At 45.1% G+C, this 27,541-nt stretch overlaps 1 protein-coding gene across 2 annotated transcripts in view; it reads left to right on the top strand.

The window, feature by feature from the left end:
* Positions 1-27,541, top strand: part of uvrag (UV radiation resistance associated gene) — a 131,784-nt gene that overhangs the window by 14,597 nt on the left and 89,646 nt on the right. For both annotated transcript variants that reach the window (XM_080013706.1, XM_080013705.1), the window contains exons 4-7: positions 1,428-1,589; positions 2,159-2,233; positions 2,829-2,914; positions 15,759-15,864. In XM_080013706.1, the coding sequence (XP_079869832.1) occupies positions 1,428-1,589; positions 2,159-2,233; positions 2,829-2,914; positions 15,759-15,864 (429 nt within the window). The remainder of the gene's footprint in view (positions 1-1,427; positions 1,590-2,158; positions 2,234-2,828; positions 2,915-15,758; positions 15,865-27,541) is intronic.

Below are 27,541 nucleotides of genomic sequence, written 5' to 3'. Positions count from 1 at the left end.
CTCGTTGCATAACATGTTGTCATTTAGCAGATGCTTTTCTCCGAAGCGACTTGGAAATTCCATCATCTGCATCCACTGAAACTGGTGATTTGCTCCCAGAAGAAAATCAATACTCTGCTCCGATTCAATTCTGTTGCTTCCATTTCTCAATCCACTTGGAAATTGTTCCGTGGATTGTTTGTTGTAAAGTCATGCAGCCACATTCTACCCGGGTGTTGGACAGAACCTCACGATTCCATTCAAAGTCGATTCATTCAAACCGATACAGATGAGACGGCGCACGGTACGATTCTTTATAGATATTTTTGCATTTTATACGTAATGACAATTGCTACCGAAGGTTAATTTAAGTGAAAAACGCTTGCATCATACACGGCAAAGTATCCATATTACAGTTTTCAAACCGATTCAGAAATTGTTTTGAGTCGTTATAAAGTGTGTGTGTGTGTGTGTGTGTGTGTGTGTGTGTGTGTGTGTGTGTGTGTGTGTGTGTGTGTGTGTGTGTGTGTGTGTGTGTGTGTGTGTGTGCGTGCGTTCTGCTACCCAGTTTTTCCACATCATATACAGCCTAAATGCTATCTACCACTCTCCAGTGTTGTCCCTTTTATGGTTTCCTGTTGTTTTTCCACTCTCACTAGTTTTACTTCCTGTGGCTCCATGGAGAGAACTTCCTGTTTTGGCTTGAATTTGTGAATTAGTGTTTGGGAGGAACCATTGTTTCTTTTACCGTCTCTCAAATGGAGGGACTTTTCTTTCAAATGTTTACAGTTGTTTTGAATAATCCATGTCATTCGTTTATTTCGACCATGAACTGGCAGTAAATGAGGGAAATAAGGGCCTAAATCCGATTAAATGCGTCTTGGATTTGCCATTGAAAAATTCTAGTTCAAAGTTCATCACCAAATAATTAGACAAAAAATGTTATAACAGAAATAATAATGATTGTTTCGCTGAGGAATGTTCAATGATCCTTCAATGTCTCTGTCTAAATCCATGACCCAAATTGACTGTGAAATTGAGTATAATAATTAATTTTTTTTTTAAATGCTTTTTGCACATATGCTATTTTAACAATAATAATAGTAATAATAATTGTTTGATTGCCTTCTATTATTTCTAAAATCCCTAACAAGGACAGAGATAGAAATGAATGTAAAGCAATTACACAAATGTTAAATTACACAAAAGATAAATATATTTGTATTACTGTTACTATTATATTATTATCATTGTTTTATTTTTAAATATATGATGATGAAGTTTAATAATAATAATTATATTACTGTCTTCCATGTTTTGGAATTAAAGTAAAAAAAAATATCAGGGAGACACTAATTGCTTCCCTCAAAATACTGAAAAGAATTCTCTGGTGAATCTAAAATTGAGCTTGGTGTGTGTGTTCTGAATATGACGTTTTAATTTGCCAGAACCCAACGTGGCGCAGCCTGGACTTTGGCATGCTGCCGGACCTGCTGGACACCTCGGTGTCCTGCTTCGTGGTGCGGATCTGGGGCGGCCGGGACGAGCAGTACCAGCTCCTCATCGAGTGGAAGGTCAACCTGGACGGCCTCAGATACACCGGCCAGCAGGTGGCGCTCGTCGCTGTCATACGCTTTCATTTGAACAAACGCTGACGCTGTGCAGTTTGGGTGGATCGTGTAGCGTGTGCAGGGACTGGGGCAATATTGACAAAATCGAATATCTTTTTTTTTTTTTTTAAACCTTGATAGGAGGGCAAGGACACCATAAAATTCAGAAAACTGCATTACTTTACTGTGATGCTCCTTAAAGACAACGTTTAACTATATCACCGTATTACCATACCCAGAACCCCGAACCATATCGAGTCTCGTATAGCGATATTGTAGAGATATATCTTCCAACCCTAATAGAACTGTGACTGGCTTCCTTGCGTCGTGTTTTACTGTTTATAGTTGTGAGATAGCTAGCATGCTAAAGAACTGTCTAGCATAAGCACCGGTACTGCCTTGCATAGCAGTGACACACGTGAGAGGAATCATTTGCAGCCCAGACAATGTCCGGTCTTGTAGCGCGATACGTCAATATTATTTGGAGATATTGCCCAGTCCTCGCGTGCGCTCCGCTCTTATCCGGCCTGAGCCGCTCGGTTGAAAGCGTTTTCCTCGTCCGTCCACAGATCCGCTCCAGGAGTCCAAACGAGATCATCTTCGGCCTGAACGATGGCTACTACGCGGCCGACCTGGACCACAAGGTACGATCCCTTCCCGGGCGAAAACTTGGGACGCTGAAGCCGCTTTACACCGAATCCGACAAACGGCAGCAACAACAAAAACACACCGGAAGACTCGTAAATTCTATGGAGGGTCAGACTCTTGCCTTCGAAAAGCTCCACCCGTCTGCGGTGCCAGTATTCTGTATCCCATGAGCTTCCGGAATGCGTTCAAATTTTTGCGTCAAATTTGGATTCCACACTATGACCGTCACTGTTTTTATTTGAGCTGGTCTTAGAACTAAGTGGATATGTTCTGTGTATTAAATAATGACGTTTTTCAATGACACCGGTTTAACAGAATGTCAAGGATTCAGTCCTGTGTTCAACAGCGGAAGGTGAAACCCCCGGTTTAAGTCACACACCCGGGAAAGACGCTCTTAGTGACTCGGTCGCAGAGCCCTGAGGCCCCTCCCCTCGCTGTTCGCTGTTTATTGAAGGTGTACTAATAAAAAAAAAACAAAAACGTTACCCGTGTACTTTATTTTGGGTGCTTTTGCACTTTGCAAACACCGCAGCCGGTTGTTGCGGCTGTCCTTAAGCTTTGTCCTGAAACGCTGCCGTGGCCTCATTGCAGGAGCTGCTGGAGCGTAGGAAGCAGAACCTCCTCCAGGTGGACCACAGCTCCGTCCGGAACTCCTACAGCGTCTTCTCCCTGCTCCGGTCAGTCCCACCGTTACCAGTCCCACTGTTTCCCGCGAGGCCTCGTGGTCGGGCTTATTTGTGTCTCTCTTTGCATTTCACAAGGGCTTCAAGTTATTCCAGATGCCCCTCTTGTCCTCGTAAGACGGGGGGTGGCGAGAGCTTTTTAATTTTAAATTTTTTTTTTTAAGGTTGTCGCAAACCAAAAACTTGACGGCTTTTCCGAAAAACTTGGGATGTAATTTGCTCGTTTTGTAAGCTTATTTTTTTCTTTTGATTTCTTTTCAGTAAAATTGCGGGAATTTTTATATTATTTGCAAGCTCTTGCAGATATTACTTTATTTCTGGAGGTTGAATTTGCATTGATTATTTCCTCCAGAGACTGGCATGAGAAGAAATGAGGCAAATTGGAAACAGATTAAAAAAAAAAAAAAAAAAGTGAGAAGTTGAGGAATAGGAGCCACTGATGAATTGTAGTGAAAAGTAAATTATTTTGTGGAATTTGTTCACCGATTGGAGGCAAAGGAAACATGCAGTCCATCTCAATGATTTGTTATTGTCTCCGGCTATAGCAATGATTCATCAGTTTAGTGACCTTTGTCAGATTAAACGGTGTGGTTTCCCAACTTACAAAAAAAACAAAAAAAAAACAAAAAACTTTATTTTGAAAGACCGTCCTGATCACACAGTCAGACCTGCTGTTGCGTCGCATGGCGTTCTTGTCCACCAGAGGGGGCCGGTGGAAAACTGATGGTTCCCCCGGTTTCCTCTCTGGAATCTTACGTCGTCCTCCGGGGTCGGTCCAAAGCAGCGAGATGCCAGGAACGCAGCCTGAAGTGTGTTTCTTGGACACGGGGGGACATAAATGTGAAAAACTTTCTTCCCCCTAGTTAAATAAAGGCACCTTGTCATCACGGGCCAGCGTCAGAAGCCTGGGCGGTGAATCATAAGCTTAACTCCAAGTGTATTCATGTATTTAAAAAAAAAAAAGAAGACAGAAAACATTCACGCCACATCAGGCAGACAGCTCCGTGGCCGAGAGGAGCAGCATTTTTAGAAACGGCGGCATTGAGCGTGTTGACAGACACCCCTCGGTTCTATATTTGAATGTGGCCGAACGTAAAGACCGCCTGTGGTGGCGTCACCTCGCCGGGGCTTCCCCCGGAGCGGAAACTCCTCCTTATGACATTACGCCGCCCAAACTAAAACCCAATTACCCCGGGCTTTAATGGCCGACCGGTAAAGGACCAGGAAGCCGGGGGCAGACACCCCATTCGGGACGGGGCCTCGGCCGCGGTGTCATTAAGGAGCATTAGCGGGGCCTCGGCTAAACCCTGGCCTTCCAGAAGGGTCAAACAAGGAGGGGGGCGACCAAGAAATATCTTCCTCATTTTCCCTCTCTCTCTCCGTTGGCCAGCGATGCCAATGCTTTTCGGGGAATTGTGCCCCCCCTACAGCTCGAGGGGGGGGGGGTGACGGAGACGGACCCCTTGTCCAATAATCACACGGCTTTTACGACCCCCTGCTCCCGCTCCTTGCACTATTTAAACCCAACTCCTTTGTGTACTTTACTTACCGGGATGTGGGTCTCGCTCTTCTCCACTTTCCTTTATCTCATGACTCATCTGCCTTCTCTGTCTCTCTCACTCTCACTCTCACTCTCACTCCCCCCCCCCTCCCCCCTTGTCCTCTCTTCATCTATCTGTTTTCCACTTGGCTCTGGGCTGTATCCTGGCTCGGTGGACTCATATGGTCATGGTTTATGGGCCTGCACTGCAGAATGATTCATTAGATACCGCGCTGCTCCAGCAGGGATTAAACATGACTCCGCCACCCCCACGCACAAGTACCTAGGTTAGCGGGGTGGAGGCCTGTCTCCGAATTTGCTTGTATTTCTTCCCACCCGCTTCCCACCCGGACATCTACCGTCTGGGATGGTTGTGCCCGACTCTCTCCTTCCACCGCCCAGGGCCATGCTACGAATGTGGTCTTGAATTCTAATAGCGGATGGGACATCTTACCTCCTGAAATCGTCAGTATACTGCAAGAGCAGAAAGAACTAATAAACCCCGGGAGAACATGCCTCCCGACGGCCACTGTTGGTCTTCTGAATATAAATTGACCGATTAACAGTGATGCAACCGCGCTGACGGAAGGAGTTTTTTTCCAAACTGGCGAATCGTTTACTTTGTGGGCTTGGACATAACTCACCGCCGTCTTTTGTCGGTCGTTTCTCGTTCCTTTTTCTGCTTGAAATGTTTAGTTTTGTTCCCGGGCAAACAGGAACCTCAACAACACATTGCGATCTTGATAAATGAAGGTCATTTGTCAGCAAATCAGTCTCTAATTCCCCTGGGGCTTAAACGGCGCAAAGAAAATGCGCAGTGACAATGCATGTCAAGCCTCACGAGGAGGGATGTGAGAGAGAGACGTACGGTCATCAATCAGCGTCTAGGAGCCTCGGTCCCGGCTTATTTCCGGCCTGGAAGCTTTGGGGAGACGCAGGCCCAGACCCATGCGAAGCTGAAGAGCCCAGATGCGGGGAAGAACAGAAGGATTGAAAAGAATGTGCAAGCTGTAAAACTATTATATACAGTCCGCTACTATTGGTTTGGACTGAGATGTTTTTATTTGGACTTTTTTGAGTGCTACCTCAAGTATGTATACGTTATTGTATTTTTTATTTTATTTTTGCAGTTTTCAGCTCGTTTATTGTTTTCGAGGGCACTCCCCATCAATTACACCATCACTACCATACATTGCTTTTCCACAAATTACTATTTTCGATTCTATCACCAGAATTCCCTATCTTCCCAATCACCGGTCTGCCTACTCTCTGTGGAAAAAGAAAAAACGTCACACCCCTGCTTCTTTGTGACTGCAGCCTTTTGACCAGGGGTGTATTGAACACATTTGTTATCTTGCACTATATCCATTTGATTGGAGGCTACGTTCACATTCCCTCTCCGTGATGCAGCCTAGCTAGTAATGTTGGTGAGGCCCTGCTTTGTTTATCACTGGTAGCCCCATGGTGCTGCCGATACGTGACGTTCAACGAGTAGCCACATCCCTGCCATTTTCTCCCCACATTTCCACCCTTCTCACTTGCATCAAAAGGGAAACTGCTAGGCGTGAGGGAAGAGCCTGAGAAGGATGTGAAGGATAAGTATTTCTCCAAGTATGCAGACAGACCGACTGGTGCGAGAAGAGAACGTCAACTGGAGTATCATGCTGCTAGCTGTTTATCTGGCTTTCTGGCCCGTTCGAGCTGCTTCCTCTGGGTCTAATGTGTTTTTGAATGTTTGCTTTAAGTGCTCTTTAAGTGGAGGTACTCGAGCGAGATCCTCACCCGCACTTGGCCAAAGCAAAAATAAATCGGTTTGGTTTGGACACTGAATAATGTTCATAACATCAGCAAAGGCAGCATTATTTACCGGCTGATTAAACACAAGGCCAATTGTAGTAGCAGCCCATCAGATGGGCTATAAACAAAATTTTGACGGATCCAAGTTCCACAGTTCACCACTGTGTGACATTGCAGATTCAGCCCTCGTGACGCACCATGGGAACAAAATGGAAACGTTCTCTTTGTTTTACCCACAATCGAATCCATATGCCTCCCGAGTTTTCTGATTTGCTTGTGTACCCGTCGATGTTCAAGTTCAAAGTTTTATTTGTCAATGTGTGACAATACAGCAAGTCTCATGTTAGCACCGCGGTAGAAAGGCCTGGATAGGGACCAGCTCAAGAGGGACACTTGGACAGGGATCCTGGACCGTAGAACACTGTTATGGCCCCGCATTAGGGAGCCCAGTTTAAACAGCTGGCTGAGACGGGGCTGAAAAGAAACCTACCGGCAGCTAGACCACAAAGCAAACTGACTCATAAGCTTCAAATCACCGTGGAAATATGAGTGCGGACGCCTCTGTTTTCATTTTTACACCTGTAGCGTGGACTCAGAGGGCGGCAGAGCCACCCCTTGTTGAGCATTTTAGGAGCTGCTCCGAGGCCTGTTTTTGAAGGCTTTGGGGCTTTAACAAGCCTTTAAACCGTCGAGAGGGGCGAGACTCCGCGCTGCCGGGCGAGATTGTCGCGAGCGTGAGATATTGCGTTTCTCTCGTAGTTTATTTTTCTTTTCTTTCTGCATCTGGCCGGCTGTCGGGCAGACAGACGGACGGACTCTTCATATAATTCCAACAATTACAACATCTTCAGTCCGGGCCTCACGTCCTTTCCCACTTGTTAATCTGGGGAGTCATTCATCCGCACATCTGAAATTCTTGTCCTCTTCTAAGGCTGTGCTTCTCTTTGTCTCCCGCTTCCCAAACAAAGACCCTCGGTCGTAACTTCCTAATAATAATTTATGCGAGGGGCGTTCATAAAGTCAGCTATTATTCATCTACGCCGCTTTATGGTGTATTGTTTGGCTCATTACGCCCCCGGCACTTTGAGGAACCATAGGGGACACTTTGGGGGTTTAGTGTGAAGTAAAGGCCGGGGGATTTATCCGATGGCTGGGGAAAGGAAAAACCTTTTATAATTCTCTACAGAGCAGGCGACCCCTCGGTGACCCCCCACCCCCCCCTTTTTTTGGGAGATGACAAAATATGTTCTCTCTCCAGAGCCCAGCAGCTTCTCTTGCGTCTCTGCCATAGTTGTCATCTAAAGGTGGATTATGCTATCTCGCTGTGACCCTCATGAAAACATCAACCTGGCAGAGTAGAAGGACACAAATGCAGTTTTTGCCTGGGAAAAAAACCAAACATAACAAAACAGAGGCAGTCCATCTTATCTTCTGGGGCACGAAATTGAGGCGAGGTGGGAAGAGGGTTTGTTGACATTCTTCATTCGTGAGGCGCGTTTCAAAGCTTAAAGGTGTTTGTTGTGATTCTTCTTTTTCCTTCACCACGGTGTCCCCACTCTTTTCTTTCTTTCCGCTCTTTCCGGGGCTGTTTTGTTCACGGTGGAGGTATATTCCCGGGGCATTATCCCCCTCCTTTGTTGACACAAAATGTCTGTAAGCTTGCTTTGAATGGGTCAATTGACTCCTCTGTTCACCGTATTACGGCTATATTATGTTTGAATAATGGCCGCTGATAATCATGTCACCGCAGTCGTTTATCCTTGGGAATGGTTTCCGTTGACGCAGGTTTGTTTGACAGGCGCGTCAGGCTCACTCGCATGTGATGAACAGCTGGAGCGGCTGTTCATCCAGCCCACACAGTGTTAAATACATAGTTGCATCAGACTTGTTTTGGTGTTTGTGCATATTGATTATCCAGTATGATCAGAGTGTTATCAGGGGTGTACCATGCTTGTTCAGTGGTACCTCGACTGACGACGGCATCTACTTACGACTAATCCAAGATACCAGTAGCGATAGTCGTGAAAACTTGTATCGACTTGCGACCGACTGCTCCAAGATACGACCGTGGAAATTTGCAGTTGGCGCGCTGTCAGTCAGCAGCCGGTCAGCAGTCAGTCAGCAGTCAGTCAGCGGGCGACCTACATCGTGTGTGCACGTAGTTCGTGGCTTATCCATATTTTTTTCATATTTACTGTGTTTGTGCTGTGTAATTTTTTTTTTTCCCCCCCTTGTGATTTCATGATTTTTTGGCTGGCTGTATGGATGGGTGCTTTATTTATACCCAGAGGGAAATTGCCAATTTATAATATAATTATATGAGCAAATAATTAAAAAGTAACAAGAATAATGATAGAAAAAAAAAATGGGAATTTACAATAGACTAAAAACTAACTAGAAAATAACCAATAAACCTGACAATAACCTAGAATAATGAACCCAAAATTAAACAACAAACAATACAAGTTTGCCAATATACTGAGCAAGAAACCTATTGATAAACAATAATCAATAATATAAACCGAGAAATAAACAAAAAATAAACCTACAATTTGTTTGTTTTGCACGATCTTCATTGAAGCCATCGGTGGGCTGACACGAGGGGGTACTTGTCCCCCCATAAATTCCACGCACAGTAGTGTCGTGCATTTCTCCAGTCTATAATGTCATCCGCTCTGGTCAACACCGCGGGGCTGCCAACGTTGCGGTTTTCACGGCTCTGAGTAGGGTTTGAGCAGTCTCGGGGGCAGGAAATTTATGTGTGACCTGGCAGCCCCGGCTTGAGCGTGACTTCATCCATGCCTATGTGAAAGGGCTACAGAGAAGTGCAGGTTCCTTGACTTCTCGCAGATCCAAACGCCTTAGATCAGAGGCAGAGAGCAAAAAAAGCAGAAGATAATTTGTCAACAATTAACTGTTTAACATTGGTGAAACCAGCCAAAGCGAAGCTTAGAGACTTGTTGTTTACTGGTAGCATACATCTTTTAGAATTTCTAATTTGATTAATATTGTGTTGCCTATAGGTAAAACATTAAGGTATATTATTTAAGCTAAAGTATATCTTCACATATTAAAGTTTATTATAATATTTTTAAAGCATATCGGGACATTGTTTGGTTTCTTTCTGCCCCTAATATGTGTCAAATCTTTCCTGTAACCGCAGCTCATGAGATCAGATAAGAAGGTAAGAAGACTTTATTAATCCCCGAGGGAAGGATTCAGGAATGTGCTCAACATTAAGCGGCCTCTAGGGGGCAGTAACATCACACTTTCGTGCTCCATTCACTTAAATCCAAATGCGTGCGGAGGGCAAGAAACGTTTTCATCTGTCTGTGGATGGATTTTTCATCCATTCGCTCAGTTACAGAGTTCACGCTTGGTGAATTTTCCCTTTTGTTTTTGTCTGATCACATACTTGACCACTAGAGGTGGTCAAAGTCACGTTGACTTTTACGTTACTTTTACTTTTTATCAAACTTAAAATGTTTACCTTAAAAAGCTTCAAAATAATTTTGACGGTACACCGACTTTTAATTTGGAGAATGTCACCTCTTTTACCCCCCTCCCCACACACACACACACACGCACACACGCACATGTGCTATGTAACTTCTGTGTTCGGGTACGAAACCGCGGGAAAAGTGCATTACGCTTTACGGCATTGATTTCACTTTCTTGATGTTTGACTCCGGTAATTGCCCTTTTTTTATTCCTGGTAAAATTTATTAAAAAAAAAAAAAAAAAAGAAGATAAATTATAAAATTGACGGTCAAAATGTCTGGTAATAATGCTCATACAAAACCTAACCGCTTCACCTTCCCAACGATGGCGTGGATGAGACGGGCCAGTGGTGCACCCGGCACCCGCACCTCGGCCGACGCGTGCCGGCCCTCACTTTCATTGCGCCGCAGGGTTTGTTTCACCCTCTGACTCCTGGGTGCGAGCAGATCTGCCAGGCCGTGCACATCTGGTACCTACAGCGGTAGCAGGAGGCCGATCCCCGCGCCCTCTCGACCCACGGCTCCCCCGGAGCCGTGCTGAAGCGGTGAAGTCTGTGCAAGGGGCACTGTAACCTAGTTGTACATGATATCTGCGTTTGGTACATTGGCTGTTATTGAAACGTGACCGATGAGGTTAAAATTTGTGCGGTAAAATAAAAATACACAGGACTGAGTTTTATGACAGTTGGTTAAAAGTGTAATTGCACTCACAAACTGTAAGGGCGCCAGGTGCCAAAAGTTACAGTTTTGACAAGGGCTAAATTGTGATGTTTAGACGACTGGGTCAGAGCATCTCCAAAACTGCAGGTCTTGTGGGGTGTTCCTGGTATGCAGTACCACGTACCACCTTCCTAAACATTGTTGTAGACCAAGTCCACCCCTTCATGGCAACGGTATTCCCCCAGCAGGATAATGTGCCCTGTCACACTGCAAAAAATCTTCAGGAATGGTTTGAGCAACATGACAAAGAGTTCAAGGTGTTGACTTGGCCTCCAAATTCCCCAGACCTGAATCTGATGGAGCATCTGTGGGATGTGCTGTAACAACAACCACTATTCATGGGGGCCCCACCTCGCAACCTCCAGGACTTAAAGATCTGCTGCTAACGTCTTGGTGCCAGATACCACAGGACACCTTCAGGGGTCTTGTGGAGTCCATGCCTCTACCGGTCAGAGCTGTTTTGGCTGCAAGAGGGGGAGCTACACAATATTAAGCAGGTGGTTTTAATGTTATGGCTGGTGTGTGTGTGTGCGTGCGTGCGTGCGTGCGTGCGTGCGTCACTGTTATTGCTAGTTTAGTCTGTATCTGTAGAAAGAGACATTGAGAAGGTATTTTTTTCCTCCACAACAAACCCACACAAGTGCCTCCGTGTCATGTTCAAGCAACGTATTCAATACAAACCTGGTCCCTCTCTGAGCCTTTGTTTTCCCAAGGCAGCGCTGGTCCCACTGCATTCTGATAGCTGACAGATTTTCAATGTGTTCCCCGCTCAGGGACCTGACAAATTCACTTTGTAAACATGTAAAAACAAGGAAAAAGAAAATGCAAAACCACCTTCAAATTCTTCAAATTATCTTCATCAATTTACAACAAAAGCTTCAAGGGAAACTCAAGTTTTGAAGGGGAAATTTCACAAGGGCTAGGCTAGTCGATCCCCTCTGCAGCCATGCATTGAGCTCACACACTTAGCATGCAGCCCGTGGCTTTCCCAGTTCTGGATCCAGAGGGATGTACCTTCTCATTGGAATTTCTGATTGGACCTTTGAAATGATAGTCGGTGAGATATTTTCGGGATAATGTTATCCCAGATTTTTTTGTTCTTAAATGCACACATATGACTCTGCTTCTGCAGATGGTTGTTGGCTGTTGGTACATTTAAGCACTGCAGGCATTCTGAAATCAATTCAAGTACAGTTCCTTGGTCACCTTCAACAGTCTGCAACTCTTCAATGCTATAGTCTGCGGTGCAGGCCACCGGTTGAAGAGGGTTGTCCTACAGTACCAGCTTGACTGCATCACCTTTCTGTCAAAGCTGGGTCCACAAAAGGTTTCTATTGCGGTATAAAAGAGACCTTTTCAAAAGAAAACCTACTCTACCAAGGCACTCGGAGGGCAGTGGAAGAATGGGGTGGGACAGAATGGAATGGGCCGTTTGATCAAGATTCAAATTTGCATCTCCTTCTTCAAACCCCCTCACCCGCCAGTGCTAGTGCTATATAAGGCCATGAAATGTGGCTGGTTCGATGCCCCCCCCCCCCCTCTTACTTTGCTCAGAGGGACAATTGATGCTCCCCGGTCTCTTCTTCAGGCCCCAGGTCATTCTCTCTCCCTCGCGCTCTCGCTTTCTTATCTCTGTAAGCCATATGACACATCTGCCTTTTGCTAAAGCCGGCTCGCCATCCGATCGCAAGATTGTGAATTCTGGGCCGCCATGCAGTGTATAAATCCTGGTAAATATTTAGTTTAAGGCCATCAAGTGGGGGAAAATTAACAGAAAACAGGATGGGTGTTGGGGGAGCCTTCCAGGATGGTTGCCCTCCAGCCCCACTCCGAGGAGCTCTTCAAAAGGCTGGATGGGTTCAAAGGTCAACACATTAGGAACCATTGTTTTTTTCTTTTCGTTTTTTTTTTTTTTTTTTTTTTTATGTTCAGCAATTTATTTCTTCTAAATCCTTCAGAACTTCCTCCATCAATCTTTGCCGCAATTGAAAGCCTTTTTCTCCGACGTTTCTCTGAAGCGGTCTTTCTTTTTCCTGGATTTTGAATCCTCTGAAGCGCTTTGGTCTCGCTTTTTTTGTTTGTTTTTTCGCGACACCCCGGATGAAAACAATAAATGTTTTTATTTTTTCCAGATGCATATCAACAGAGCGTCAGGGCCCAAGTGCGACGCGCAGTCATAACTTCCTGATAAAACCCTCTGTGGCATAGCCGTTACCCTTCTTGCCTCTCAAAAAAGAAAGAGCGAGTGGCCGTGGCTCGGCCTTGTTGTGGTCGTACCGCCCCGGCGAAGGTGGGATCTTCCCACGTCTTTTTCCTCGTCACCTCTGATCCTCGGGCTGCGACTGCGGCCCCGGCAGACCGGCCAGGCCCCGGGCCCAGACTTTGGGAGTGATAAGGCGACCGGCGTGCATGAAAGGGAGAGGAGATAACTGCTCTCACCTAAGGGGAAGAGCCCATATCAGATTCCACCATAGCAATCACCTAAACAGATGAAGATGTCAAAACAGCTTTGGCCCAACGTTCCAAAGGACTATCGCCAGCGGCTATCGCCGTCACGTCTGGCAGATTTAAGCAACAAAAAATGAAAGTGGAGTAGAGAGCAGGGAGAAAATAATGGAATGTATTTCCTATATGTCCCATGCACCTAATTCTAGTTCCAGTTCCATAGAATGACTTGTCCTTATCTGTTGCTGAGACAGAGTACACAAACAAAATGCAGTCGGTATGAATTAAGGCCTAAAACTGTATTTGAAGTCTGGAATTTGATTTGTAGAGGTATTAAATTGTTATACATTTAAAAAAAAACTTGAATTCATGAATACCATAATTCAGAAAAGGACACTGGGGATGTTGTTACAAAGTCTGAAATAATCTTAGGCTCAAAACTAGAATTTGGATGGCTTTGGCCATGGCAAAAGCACAAAAATGGTCTTACATTTCTGTTCTCCAAACTTCTTAGAAAGGTCTTGGAAAGCCTTTCTGAAACCTGCAGATACCACATGTAGTAATACCCTAAAATGACTATGTGAGAAAATGTCCTAGAGGAAGCCCCCAGGATTTATAAAATTACCCCCCCCCCCCCCCCCCAAACGTTGAATGCTTGTTAAACTAAACCCTCTCCAAGAAGCTCAGAGTGAGTACATGCCAAACATAAACCCTTCACATCAGAGGGACCAGTTAAATGCCTTAAATAAATACATTTATTCCACTGTCCAAATGGAAACGACCACTCTGCTTCCGTCAAATCCCCAGACTCTGTGGTTCAGACGAAGCATAACAAAGTGCAGAGGGCGTATTATCCATATTATCCAGCCCCTAAAAATTGGGGAATGTACACAACATACGAGCACAGATACCTTAATGTTATGGTGTACTCATTTGTGATTTCTTGGCTAATCTCTGGGTATAATTCCTTGGAATCTCTGCGGGAGACATGATGAAGAATGACTGGGTGCGAGGGCTCATACGATGTTACCGATTACACCGTGATTACCCCGATTTTGTGGTCTGTAATGTAAAGACGGTCAGAGGATCTGTCCTGGAAGCCTGAAATATTTAGCGGCTCTTATTTGTAAACTAGTTCACGGTCAGATTATCATACTTTATGGTGACATCCTGGTGACGTGGAATAATTTCTCATCTCCCTTATAGAAGGGAATTTCACCCAATATATGTAAAATTTGTAAAAAAAAAAATTTTTTTTACTGAAGGGTGAAGTGGAAATTGCAAAGAAGTCGAGCTCAGTATCTCTGTCGGGCTGTGGAGCTGTTCTTCACCCTCCTCCCCGAGGCGCGACCACGATTGCCAAATCCGGCTCTGATGTCTTATGAAGACCTATAAATCAGGCTCCAGGCGGACGTTCTCTCGCTGTGCTGACAATGTGTTGGCTAATTGCTGGTTTTCCCCCCTCTGTGCTGTGTCTCCGTGGCCTTCATGGTCCCCCTACATGTGGGATCGTTGCCTGTCCACAGTTTTGTTTGAGTCCCCCGGGTTGCGTTGTTGTGGCGAGGCTCTTTCCTTTGTGCACGAGTGCGGGAGATACAGTATGCACACTTGGTAGTTAATCATGCCCGTGATGGATGGCTGCTCTAATGTCAGGGCTCGTCATCTCGACTGCTGTCATTGCCTTTTCGTAATTGGGTCATTGATGTGAGCTGGAGAACCTGGTAGTTTGGGAGTGCGCCTCTATCCTTGTGGTGTGAGTTCATTACTGAGGCCTCGCGGGGAGGGGGCTGTTTTTCTCCACACTCTCTGGGATCAATACAATTGCATTTGATCTCATACTGTGGCGAGATGTATTACGAGGTAATGGCGATTAAAACTCTGTGAGGCTATTTGTGCTCCGCGGTATTTCAAAACTTGATTCGTCCCACAGGCGTATTAAATACACTTCTGAAAAGCTGGGCATTTCATCATTCCATTCAGAATTGTCTCGGTATCCACTTTGTCCCTGATCCAATACTAAAACAGTTGATTAGCTTACTGTGGAACCGTGACGAACAAACCAGCCCAGCCCCAGTTAAGAAAATAAATTTAAAAAAGCATCATGGTCGCATAGCAAACAGAGTGCTCATAGGGTTCCGCACATGGGGCCCATCATAGCTCGCGTAGGCCCGGTTCATCCTCCAAACAGTTCTTGTAAACAAAGACACTTAATTACACGAATGGCTGGAAAAGTCCTAAACATTGATGGGCTGTTTTATCCAGCCCAATCAGTCTAGGGGCCTGTGCCAGAGCTGCAGAACTGGGGCCGGGCGCTCTGGCAGAATTGACTTTGCGGGATGTTTTTCTGTGTTACTGATGATGTATCACCATGTATGGTACTCTAGCGCAATTTACACAAGATATACATCCATGACGGTAACCAAGCAGGTCAGTGTCACCTGCTTGATGAGATTACAAGGCCCTGTATTGAATAGGTGTTATGGAGTCACAGCTAAAACTTGAAGAACAGGGTACAGAAGTGGAGGACTAGATTGGGGTAAAATACTATATTAGCTCATAAAACTCTACTATTTTCACATGTCAAAATGGACAAAACTCATGTTTATATTCCAGTACCTCAATATTTAGCAATTTACAGTATTTGTTTATTAATCTGTAAAATATTGACAGTGGTAGTGCTAAACCTTTTGCATGAATTAATCCCGGTTTGTCCAAAATACCTTTTTAGCACCAATCCCAAACCACTGCTGCTCTTCACTTCATGTCCTCGCGGTCCTCCGTGAGGTCTGAGGAAGTGTCCAGGTTGGTCAAGCTGTGTCCTGATCCTTGTTTCCAGGCTTCACACGGCGCAGAGGGCCATCAAGCAGACCCAGGTGACCGTGCAGAAGATTGGGACAGAGATCGAGGAGAAGCTGAGGACGACGGCAACCTGCACGGAACGGGTGAGGCGCTCGGCTACAGAATCAGTGGGTTCACATCTGGTAGTGAAGTAGTAGCTAGCTAGCCTGCTAACCAACGGCATAGCTTTATGTTACCCCCTTGTTCACGAAGACACGCAAAGGGATTTTCACACTGCTCAATTCCTGGTGTGACCGCTAGGGATGTAATTGTATACCGTTTTAAGTTATACCGCGGTATCAAGCAGCCACGGTTCTGAACCGTAAGCCTTTCCTTGTAATACCTAACCCACAGTATAAATTTATGTTGCAAAATTGAATATGTAAACTTTAATTCACACCTCACCTGAGCAGATGCGTTCCACCATCTTTGTTTACAGCGGCAGAGGCAGAACTGCTTTACGCTGTTTTCTTTTAGGATTTGGTGCTTTACGTTACTTGCGCGCATGGGAGCTAGTGTAAACAAACATTCTTGCTTCTGGATATAGCTCATTGGATGGATGATGACAATATTTGCCCTTCTGCTACCCCAGAGCAGCAACACAGAGTGTGGTGAATTAAAGTTTACATCTTCAATTTTGCAAATATGTGAGACTTTGATATAAAGTGTGTGTCGCTTATTTTGCTTCTCCTGTGAATTTGAGAGCTCCGACAAGCGCCTTCACGTGCTGAGCCGCGTCAGAGGCTTTACCATGCGTTTTTGTTTTTTAATATAAGCCTTTTATAGATTGAATATGCAGAAAACGACGGCGGAAAATGAATACGGTGAAATACCGCATACCGCAGTATTTTGGTAGATACCGTATTGAGAAATCGCAATTTAATAGAACGCAATTTTCAGATTGTGAAGGCTGCAATTATAAGAAAAAATAAATCGTTTTGTTTTTTATCTTACACAATTTAACCAAGAGTCATAATTGGCCAAAAATCACGTTTGAATATTCCTTCTGAAAAAACACATCAGTTCGAATATATTATCTACGACAATTTTAAAAACGTACCATTTGACCAACTTTGGGCCTGTGTCTGCCGCTGCCTCCTCCGCTGGGAAACAGAGACTGGGGGTGGGCGGCCCATTTCTCTGGGATAATAACACGATTTGGCCCTTTTTTTTTTTTTTTTTTTTTTTTTTTTTTTAATGCGGCTCCACTCTTTATCCTTAGTTGTGAGATTTTAGAAAGTGGCCCCAAAAAATGGAAAAGGAAAAAAGAAAAATGTGAGTGATTGTTTTAACCGAAACCTCTGCGCTTACCCCCGGTGAGGCCCGGTGCTCCGTCCCGCGCTGCGCAGGTTTGTGGGGCCGGCAGAGCATGGAACACCTGTAGAGTCCGGACGGAGCCTCTCCCAGAACACTGCGTCTGTTTTGTTTTGTTTTTAACCTTTTTATAATTAAAAAAAAAAAAAAAAGGTTTTTGTACGTTTTTATAAAAAAATATTACATTTCTGCGCTGCATATTTTTTGAATGTTCATTTTCAGATTCTAACAATTACAAGGCTTGAAGTTAAATCAATATATAGGTCAATATTCTTCTGTGATTGAAGGGTTTTTCTTTTCAAAATTCAATAGTTAAAGATAAAAGATATGTTATTCATATCAATTCATGCATCAATTCATCGCCTTTCGTCATAACACTTAGGCGTGACTTACAGGAAAGAGCGGTTCATATGTTGTCTGTATGCAACGGTGTGCTGTTCACACGATAGAAAGGTTTTTTGCTTGTGTTCAGTGAATAATTCAGAAGATAAGGAATTTAAAAAAAAATTGCATACTAAATCGCAATAGCAATATTGGTCTAAAAGAATCGCAATTAGATTATTTGCCCGAATCGTAAGCCCTAGTATTGCGTACCAATACCCAGTCCTACCGCTAACGCAGAGTACCACTGCTAACAGCAGCTCATTAAATACATGAAGCACTGACCGTATTAACACAGCTCATAAGCTCAGAGAAACAACCTTCCAATTTTCTGGTTCCATCAATGTTTTCTAACTCTTACTTTTGCTAAAATATACGAACGTGTAGGGAAAGACTTGAACCTATTTTTCATGGCTTCAGAGACTTTCCCCTGGGGGCTGCAGTAACTGCTGTGGTCAGCCATAATAGGTTATTTAGATTATCCTCCGTTAAGCAGCTGAGGTGTGGTGGTCTATCCCAGTGTAGCCAAAACTTAAAGGATTATACAGTATTCGTTATTTAGAGCTCCATAAAAATGTGCTAAGCGCCTTTAGGCGGTGAACACACATGTCTGTTTTCCGGTGGATTTACAAGGAAGAATTGGAGACGGAGCGGAATCCTGACCTCGACACTAACGATTTGACCCAAAGCCGCCGTTTGTAATTCCACATCGCGTCGCGTCCCCAACCAGGACGCATTGCGAAAGCCCGAGAAGCATATTTAACATACCTGAAACTGGCAGCCGGGCAGCTGTGAAAACCCAGCGCTAATCCCCAGTTCCATGCACTATTTATTGTAAACATGCACTTCAAAAGCGTCGCTGCTCTCCCCGCTGTTGTAGGCGCCCCGGGCGCTGTGTCATCCCAGTGTTTTCATCCTTTAGGTGGACTCGCCTGTTCTTTTTTACTCTACAGCTGTAGACTGCATATCTCTGCATGTACAGTATAGAGCGAAGATGAAGGGTTTTTTTGTGATCAGCTGCTTTAATGCTGCCTTTTTCTGTGTATATAAGTGTTCTTTGAAGAACCTTTTGCTTGGGCCGCTCCCATTTTGACATGTCAATGCTGCTGACAAATACACACGTGTGTGTGTGTGTGTGTGTGTGTGTGTGTGTGTGTGTGTGTGTGTGTGTGTATATATATATATATATATATATATATATATATATATATATATATATATATATATATATATATATATATTTTAGGGGTGTCACGATTCTCCAAATTGACTTTAGAAAGTTTTGTAAAGAAAAGCACTTGTTTCTCAACAAGTAACTATTATTTGAATATATAAATTACACATTCACATACAACACACCTAAACAGTTAAGAGCTTTCGCAAAACAAGACTTTAGAATAATAAACAATCAGATACAAGAGAAGAACGCTGGTAGTTAAATTGTTTCTAACGCTTGTCCAAACGCAGGAAATAAAACTCTAGATGCATTCAGTTTCCTACTGCTGCTGTGGTGTGAAGTAGATTGCAAATCGTTCCGGAAAAAATCCGGCCCGCGTTCTCACGTCCCGGTGGCAAACAGCCCGCGGCCCGGCACGGTTCGCGAGCCGGTGGTCAGGCACGTCTGCACTAGAGGACATTCCCTCGGTGACGGTCGAGTTTATTTCCCGCCTTCGTAGCGTAGCTCTCCCGACTCCGAACCAAATTTCATGAAAGTCGGTTTGGAGCCGGGTCGAGCCGCAGTCGACTCCCCTCCCCCCAGCGCATGCTGCATTTGTTTACCGGTGGATCTTAACCACCTCAATATGGCTGCCACGTCAGACAATATTACCCACAAAAATACGGGAAGAATCGCAAAGCTGTTATTGATTTTAAAGGTTCGAAATCGAAGGCTCATTACGATTTCGAATCGGAATTGTGACAACCCTAATACATACGTATGTGTGCATATGTGTATGTGTGTGTATATACACCGATCCAGCTACAACGAGGGGTGCAGCGGATCACAAAACTCATGGTTCAGATCGTATCATGGTTTTGAGTCACAGATCTGATCATTTTTCCGATCAGCAAAACAAAACATAAAAAAAAAAGGAAGACAAATATTACTTTGCTTTCCATTTATTCTGTAAAACACCGAAACGAGGACCTTTTGTCCGTGGGCTTAAATGAAAACAACCGTAAGAGCCTTCTCTTTTTAGTGAGCCGGATCATCCCGCTCACTTAAAGGAGACAAACTTTTCAACTCTACTGCAAGTGTCTCTACTCCTCGGTCCACCACGTCCGTGTCCGCTCTGTAGGTTGTTCTCTAATCTTCTCTCTCATCTAATTCTACTCATCATCTCACGGCATCGTGTTCAGTTTCACATTATTATCTTATCTTTGATATCACAATCCACATATCCCTAATGTTAACTACTCTTATGGAGCGCGTACTGGTGCGTACCACAACTTCTCACAAGCTGCCGATCTCTGTTCTGCCCTCTCAAGTGGACAAATCAAGTGGACGTATTGTATAACATCATGTTTTATTGAATCTGAGTGCACTTTTTCTTTAAATTATGAGAAGGCATAAGTTGCGCCCCAGCAGAGCTTCGGCGTAGCTCCGGCTCCTGCGGCTTGGGCTTGGGTTATTCACTACATTGTTAAATTTGGCAGTTGATCCGCGGAGTGCAATCCGTACGGATCAACTACGTTGCGTTACAGCACTAGCCACAACATCACTACCATTGCTCATCTCGATACCTGTCAAGGGGTGGAACAGTAAGGCGGCAAGTGTTTCAGTTCTTGAAGTTGATGTGTTGGACGCAGGATAAATGCCATAAATATGCCAGAGTTAGCCAAACATGCAAATTTATATCTGTAGCCCCTTGCCAGATATTACATAAGCTCGACTCTTATTCCACATATACTAATGGCAAGATATTTTCCCCGGGTCTTATTTATCTTATACCCCTTTCCCATTGCACCAAAAACTGGTAACAGCCGCTAACAATCAGCATTTGTCACCAGTGGGAAAGTAAAAACCCGGGTCTCAGTCCCGGGTTAAATGACCCGGCAATAGACCTGGGTTTTAATCAGCTCCACCTGCGATCGGCTCTGATGTGAACAGGACACCCGGGTCGACCCGCTAATTTTGGCCCCTCTACCTGCGCGATGCGAAAACGCGTTGAAATTCCGGACGCTGGCGCATAAATAGACAGGAATATCCCTGTATCATTCCATCATTTCATATCCCATTTCGAATCCAAAATCAGAAGTCATTGAGTTTTCCGCATGTGGGACCATGAAATGTTGTGAGCGTGGGGATCACACTGGGGCCCACAGTGGAGAACCCCCACGCTCTCTGCTGGTACCTGCTGGTCCCCACTCCCCGCCGTCAAAGGACTGGTGCGCGCCCCGGCCGCATGGAGTGTACATGCTACCAGTGATCCGTGCTGCTTCTACTGTAGTGTTGGGTTGTTCATGGACGATCAGATGTTTTTGAACGGCTCAAAATACTTTTTTTCCAAGTTTTATGTTTACAGTTTTATGTCGTTGTTTGTTTAAGTTGCTGTCTCCTCTACGGTTTTGTTCCCAATCACACTGGAACCATGACACGGCCCTTTTCCGGTGTGTTTGTGACGTGACGCAGTAGAATAAAACTGCATTTCTCCTGGCAATGGGAAAGGCGTCAATTGCCTACTTTTAGCAGGTTGATCCGGATTTAAAAAAAACTCGTCAATCTGCAAATTTTGGTGTGAAAACGGTATTATTCATATTGGCTTTGGTCAGTGCAGGTCTGGTTTCATGCTGTTTGCTACTTGGATGGAACAGTGGATTGGTGGTTGGCACCGTTGGCTCACAGTCACAGAAGGTCCTGGGTTGGAACCCGGATCTTTCTTGTTTGTTCTTCCTGAAAAGGTGAAATACGTTCTGGTTTCCAAGCGCCAGGCAATGTCTCTACAGGTTCTCCTTTAACTTCTTCTACACATTTTACTTAATCTTCAGTTTATACTTCCCCTTTTCTTCTTCCTCAACCTTTGCTCCTTCTACAGTGTCTTTTTCCACAACCTTCACTCCTTCTTCCACTACAGCTCCTCCTTCTTCTTCTTCTACAACCGTTTCACTATCTTCTCCCACTTCTTCTACAGATTCTACTTCATCTTCAGCTCCTTCTTTTGAATTCCAGCTGCTGCTTCCCCGTCAGGGCGTTCAAGCCCTTTCACACGGGACTTTTCTTTGTTCTCCACTTTAGTGCTCACCCCTACCTTCAGAGAGCAGCCCCCTCTACTCTACAGAAGCCCTTCTGTAGCTATTACACAAAACACTGCCCTCAAAGGATCCCATTTAAAAAAAGAAAAGGAAAAAAAAAAAAAAAAAGATGAACTCATGGTTGATATTTTCCCCCTCGGTGAAACATTCCAAAGGGCCCTTTTGGAGAAGTTCACATCGACTAATAAATCAAGTATTACCCCACCCCCACCCCCCTCTCTCTCTCTCCCGCCTACTTGTACCAGCTCAGCAAATCATGGGGTTAGAGGGCTGAGTGAGAGCATTGTGTGATTCCTTTAAAGGGGTCTCCCTGATTCATCCTGCCCTGCGGGGGAGAGCTCTCTCTGGGCTGGGGTGAGGGCTCCTCACGGTGGGCCAGGATCAAAGGGGGGGGGGGGGCCTGGAACCCCTGTCCATCTTCCCCTCCACCCGCTCTCACCCACACTTTACTATTAATCTGCTGGGATACATGGGTGGGATACATGGCTGTCCCCACCAGCCACCGCCAGCTCCCTTCCATGTCTGCTGCTTATTTACTCAGCTGACCAACTGCTATTTGATGTTCACTGCAAGACCCACGTAGGGTGTTCTCTCTCTCTCTCTCTCTCTCTCTCTCTCTCTCTCTCTCTCTCTCTCTCTCTCTCTCTCTCTCTCTCTCTCTCTCTCTCTCTCTCTCTCTCTCTCTCCCTCTCATATCAAGGCCATGACCTAGCTGTCAACTCTGGCACTTGTGAAGGTGAAAGTGTAGGAGGCTCGGCGGGTTCGTGCCAAAGCCGGCGGCGGTTAACATGCAAGCATCAGGGTCCAACACTCCTCAGGAGAGAGATGGAGGCTCTATCGGTCGGCGGTGACTGATGGCCCTCTCTGTTTTCCTTTTCCCCGCAAAGCCCTCACTACACTTCAAGAAGTATCTTAGCCTATCTGTTTTCCTCTGATGTAGGCTGTGATCTCTATCTAGAGGTGTGTGTGTTTTTTTTTAACTACAATTGGAAAGTTTGCATACCAGACTGCATGAGATGGTTGACAATGGCCCAAATTTGTTTGCCAAGGGCAACTGGGCAATAGTTATTGTCGAGCCCTGCAGTATATTTACAGTACATACATCGATCAGCCACAACATTAAAACCACTGACAGGTGAAGTGGATAACATTGATCATCTCGTTACAATGGCACCTGTCAAGGGGTGGGATATATTAGGCAGCAAGTGAACATTCAGTTCTTAAAGTTGATATGTTGGAAGCAGGAGAGATGGGCAAGCGTAAGGATCGGAACGACTTTGACAAGGACCAAATTGTGATGGCTAGACAAGTAAGAGTCAGAGCATCTCCTAAACGGCAGGTCTTGTGGGGTATTCCCGGTATGCAGTGGTTAGTACCTAAAATAGTACAAGGAAGGACAACCTGTGAAACAGCGACAGGGTCATGGGCGCCCATGGGCTCATTGATGGGCATGGGGAGCGAAGGCTAACCCATCTGGTTGGATCCCATTGAAGAGCTACTATAGAAAAAATTGCTGAAAAAGTTCATGCTGGCTATGAAAGAAAGGTGTCAGAACACACAGTGCGGCGCAGCTTGCTGCGTATGGGGTTGCGTTGCCGCAGAACGGTCAGAGTGCACAAAAGCACCTACAATGGGCATGTGAGCATCACAACTGGACCATGGAGCAATGGAAGGTGGCCTGCTCTGAAGAATCATTTTCTTCTACATCATGTCAATGGCCGGGGTTAGGGACCGATCTGATGGAGCATCTGTGGGATGTGCTGGAACAATGAGCCTATCCATGGGGGCCCCAACTCGCAACTTCCAGGACTTAAAGGATCTGCTGCTAACGTCTTGGTGCCAGATACCACAGGACACCTTCAGAGGTCTTGTGGAGTCCATGCCTCAATGGATCAGAGCTGTTTTGGCACAATGGAGAGCTACACAATATTAGTGGTTATTAGTGGTGGTTATAATGTTTTGGGTGATCTGTGTGTAATACTTCCAATACTGCATGCATCAGACTGAACTTGCATATTCTGTATATTCCCCCCATATGGCTTGGCTTCATCTTTACCAGATCTATGTAAACCTGCGTAGCGCTGTTCCTCATTAGCTGGCCGGCTCTGGGCTGCCTCTCCCTGGCAGATAGAGCGTTGAGGGGCTGATGAAGGGATGAGGAGATACCCCACAGAGAGGCCTGGATGATGACTAATGACCTGTGCTCTGATGCTTCTATCTCAGAGCTCCTGCTGGCTGGGACCATGTGGAGAGGGAGACAGTTTCGATGGAGATTGGGGCAGAGGCTCATCTGGTGCTGATGGAGCGTGCTGTGGGCTCCCGCCTGATTGCGCTTTTGAAGGATTATGTGTTTTAATGTAGCGCATGCGCCTCTTTTATTCCCGCCATGTTGTTCTTTATGCTTTATTGTATGTTTAGCCTGAATGGCAACATCTACATTTCTCTTTGGAAGTGATGTATCATTGTCTGACTGCTCTAGTCTGCTTAGTATAATTACATTCTTTCTGCTTTCAAAGTCATGGCCTACATACTGCATAATATGTAGTGTTGGACCATAGTGCACGTAGTGTGCATATTATCGTCCAGCGTACTTTTGTTTGTAAGTAAAATGAAAGATGGCCTGTTGGACAGACTACAAAATAATATTAACACAATCACTTCCTTTCAGCTTATTGAGAGTAATGATGCCACTTCATAAAAAGTTTTACCCATATATTATGACATCCTGGTCCTTTTCGGTTTCCTTTCCTGGCTGGCACCATGGTTTTGGGAGTACTAAAAATGTTTGCATGCTAGTGCATTTCTTTCGTTTCCTGGACATTCTGTTTGGCCTCTAATACACAATCTTCTGTTCTCACCACCTGCAGATGTACATGGCTATGCAGCGAGCTAAACACTCTCCCAAAAAGTACCCAGAGATGGGACCTCACTTTTGGTATCTTTAATAGGAGCAGTGTGAAACTGTGGAACAGGACAGAAGTATGCAGATTAAGGATCAGTCTCTAGGCATGTAAATATCCTGTTAATACGTTGTCATAGCTCCTACACTGTATGCATACACTAATATCATGAATAAACTCACAGATTGTGCTTTCTCAAGGGCAATGACGAGGCTGATGTTAAGAGCTGTTAGTCCGTGTCGGAGACGTGATCAGATTGGCTGCGTGTGTTTCTGTCTGGCTATCTTATATGCCTGTGTCCCCATGTCATACTATCATCACAATGCTATGATGTTACGTTACAGACTTGGGGGGCCGGACACTCCCCGCCTGGCAACTGTAAGATGTCAAACAACCAGAATCCTTGACCTTGGGGGGTCGTTCTTCACAGTCCGCTGCGTCCTCCACTGGGCAGAAGAAGGACATCCACCGAGACGAGCCTAAGGAACAGTTTCGCTGCACCATCCTTGCTTATCTTTACCTCTATCTTCCTCATCTTCCCGTCGTTGCTGGGGAAAACCCTCGTGACGAGTCCAAGGGGCCAGTCGTTCCTCTTGGTTTGGTTGTCTTGCAGGAGGACAATGTCCCTTTCCTGTATTCTCATTTCTACCGTTCCCAGAAGGTGTTTGCTAGACTCTGGACTTGTTGCCATTGGCAATTTAACAAGTTCCTCTCATAGAACTGGCCTGGAGGTGCATAAACCTTCTGGGTAAGCAGTGTAGCTGGAGTGAGAATGGTTGGGTGCTCCGGGTCCGTAGAAACCAATGTCAAAGGCCTGGCATTGACTATCGCTATGACCTCCCATGAATGTTGTAAGGATCTCGTGGCTCAGCTTCGCGGTCCCATGTTTGAGGAGCATGGTGTCCAGTATACGACGTATGACTCTGGTCATCCACTCCCAGCTGCCGCCCATGTGTGAAGAGTGTGGGGGATTGAACTGCTATGTGCATCTGCACTCTGTCAGGCAGTTCTCAACTTGCTTGTTGCTAGGGCCGATGGAGTCTATCTGGAGCTCCAAAGCTGGTCCCGCAGTCCCACCCACTCACAGGGCCTCTGATAGTGAAGAAAAGTCTGAGGGTGTTAATGAAACTGAAGGAGTCCATTGACTCCAGCACTTCGATGTGCACTGCACGTGAGCTCAGGCATGTAAAGATGACTGCCCACCGCTTGCTGTTCGCTTGTCCTCCTGGGGGGGGTTCCAGGCCCTCCAGGGTTGAATACTCTGGGTCGAGGGTAGAGCCACTCTTTTGATACAGGCTTGCTGCAGACGTCCCAGCTGTGGCGAGGGCTCTTCTCAGATGCTCGGGTGAAGAGACATGCAGTGTTTAGTCAGTTTGAATGGAACTGTGTTTTTGGAAACTTCCACTTGTGACATCATGAACTGCTGTTACGCAAGTCCAGTTTATGTCTCCGGGTGGTCAATCGCATTCGGGGAGTTGCGGTGTGTAGACCGCATACTGGAGGAGCCAATGTGGCGTTAAATATAAAGGTGTAAAATTGTAACTCGTGCCGCGTTTCAGGGAACCCGGAAAACTGTAATATGTACCTACCATGGCTAAACTGGACCCTGTGTATTGCTGTCTGCAGCTATATTTCTACTTGTTATATAGTCTTCTGCATTACTGCCACCTACTGGACTGGAGTGGAGCAGTTTGTTTTTTAGTCGCATGCAAAATGACATGTAAAAACAGCAGTCAGGGAGAGACAGCGGTCTAATTTGCGTAATCTTCACGGGTCTTTAGACCGTGATGGAAACACAGACAATAACGGGCTGAACGTACCTTTTAGTTCATGAAAAAAAATGTTCCTGGGACTAAAAGTTCTATGTACTTTGAGTGGAAACGTGGCTATAGACTCCCATACAAACTATAGCCTCCCTCTGTGAGCCCTTCTCAAGATTGGTTTCTTTTTTTTGCGAAGCAGGAGTTTTTTTTCTGGGACTTTGCTTGAGTAGGGGTTGCTGTTGATTTATTTTTTCAAATGTGATCTCCTTTGAGACTGTACTCTAAGGTCTATACAAATAAAGATCACTATAACTGAAAAATTATGGATCTCAAGGGAAAACAAGAGTTTTTAGTTTACTAGAGAGAAATATTCTGGATTGTATCGAGACTGGCTTGTAAGAGACGCTATCCCTCTGATTGCTCGCGTCACTGCATGTTATGACGGGGTGAAAGATTATCTCTGTGAAAATTGTCTGTAAACTATTTGGAGACTTTTTGACACCACCTTCTCTGGCCTTTCCACCCTCATCCTGTCCGGTCATGGACGTTTACTCTTGCTGCTGACATTTTCCATTCCAAAGTGTCATCTCGGCTCTCCTGCACCTAACGGTCTTATCTAGGGGATTTGGTAACTGTCCGGGTTTGACACCCTGCCTTCGATGTAACATCCACACTCATTATCAGGAGCCGTCGGTTTTCCATGATACCAGTTTGCTGGAGGTTAGATGTTCCCATGACTCCATCATCACCTCTGCACCTTCCCACTGGAGAACCTTGTTCTCCAGGCTTAAGGCACTTACCCAAGATCAGCACCAAAACACTAGACCCAGCATTAGACCGTGTCCTGTGGAGAAGGTGGATGATACCCAACCTGGCAGCAATGCTACCCAAAGTGTGGTATATCACTCAAAGTTTGTGGCAAGTCGCAACTTTTTTCACTTTCGGAGAAAGTCCTGCAATCAAAAATAAATCTCTTTCTAAGAACTTTAAAATACATTGAAGTAGATATAATGATATATGATATGATATAAGATAGTAAGATAGATAGATAGTATAATCCCTACCAAAATTGACCTTGTTTAATGAGTTGGAATATTGAATGATTGAAGCACATAGACACTGTGCAGATATAATCTATATCAGATGAATCTATATTTCGGTTCTCAGCCAGT

This window comes from Zeus faber (assembly GCF_960531495.2).
Source record: "Zeus faber genome assembly, chromosome: 14".
NCBI lineage: Eukaryota > Metazoa > Chordata > Actinopteri > Zeiformes > Zeidae > Zeus > Zeus faber.
Note: the sequence above shows the minus strand (reverse complement) of the source record. Positions and strands in the feature narration are given on the sequence as shown.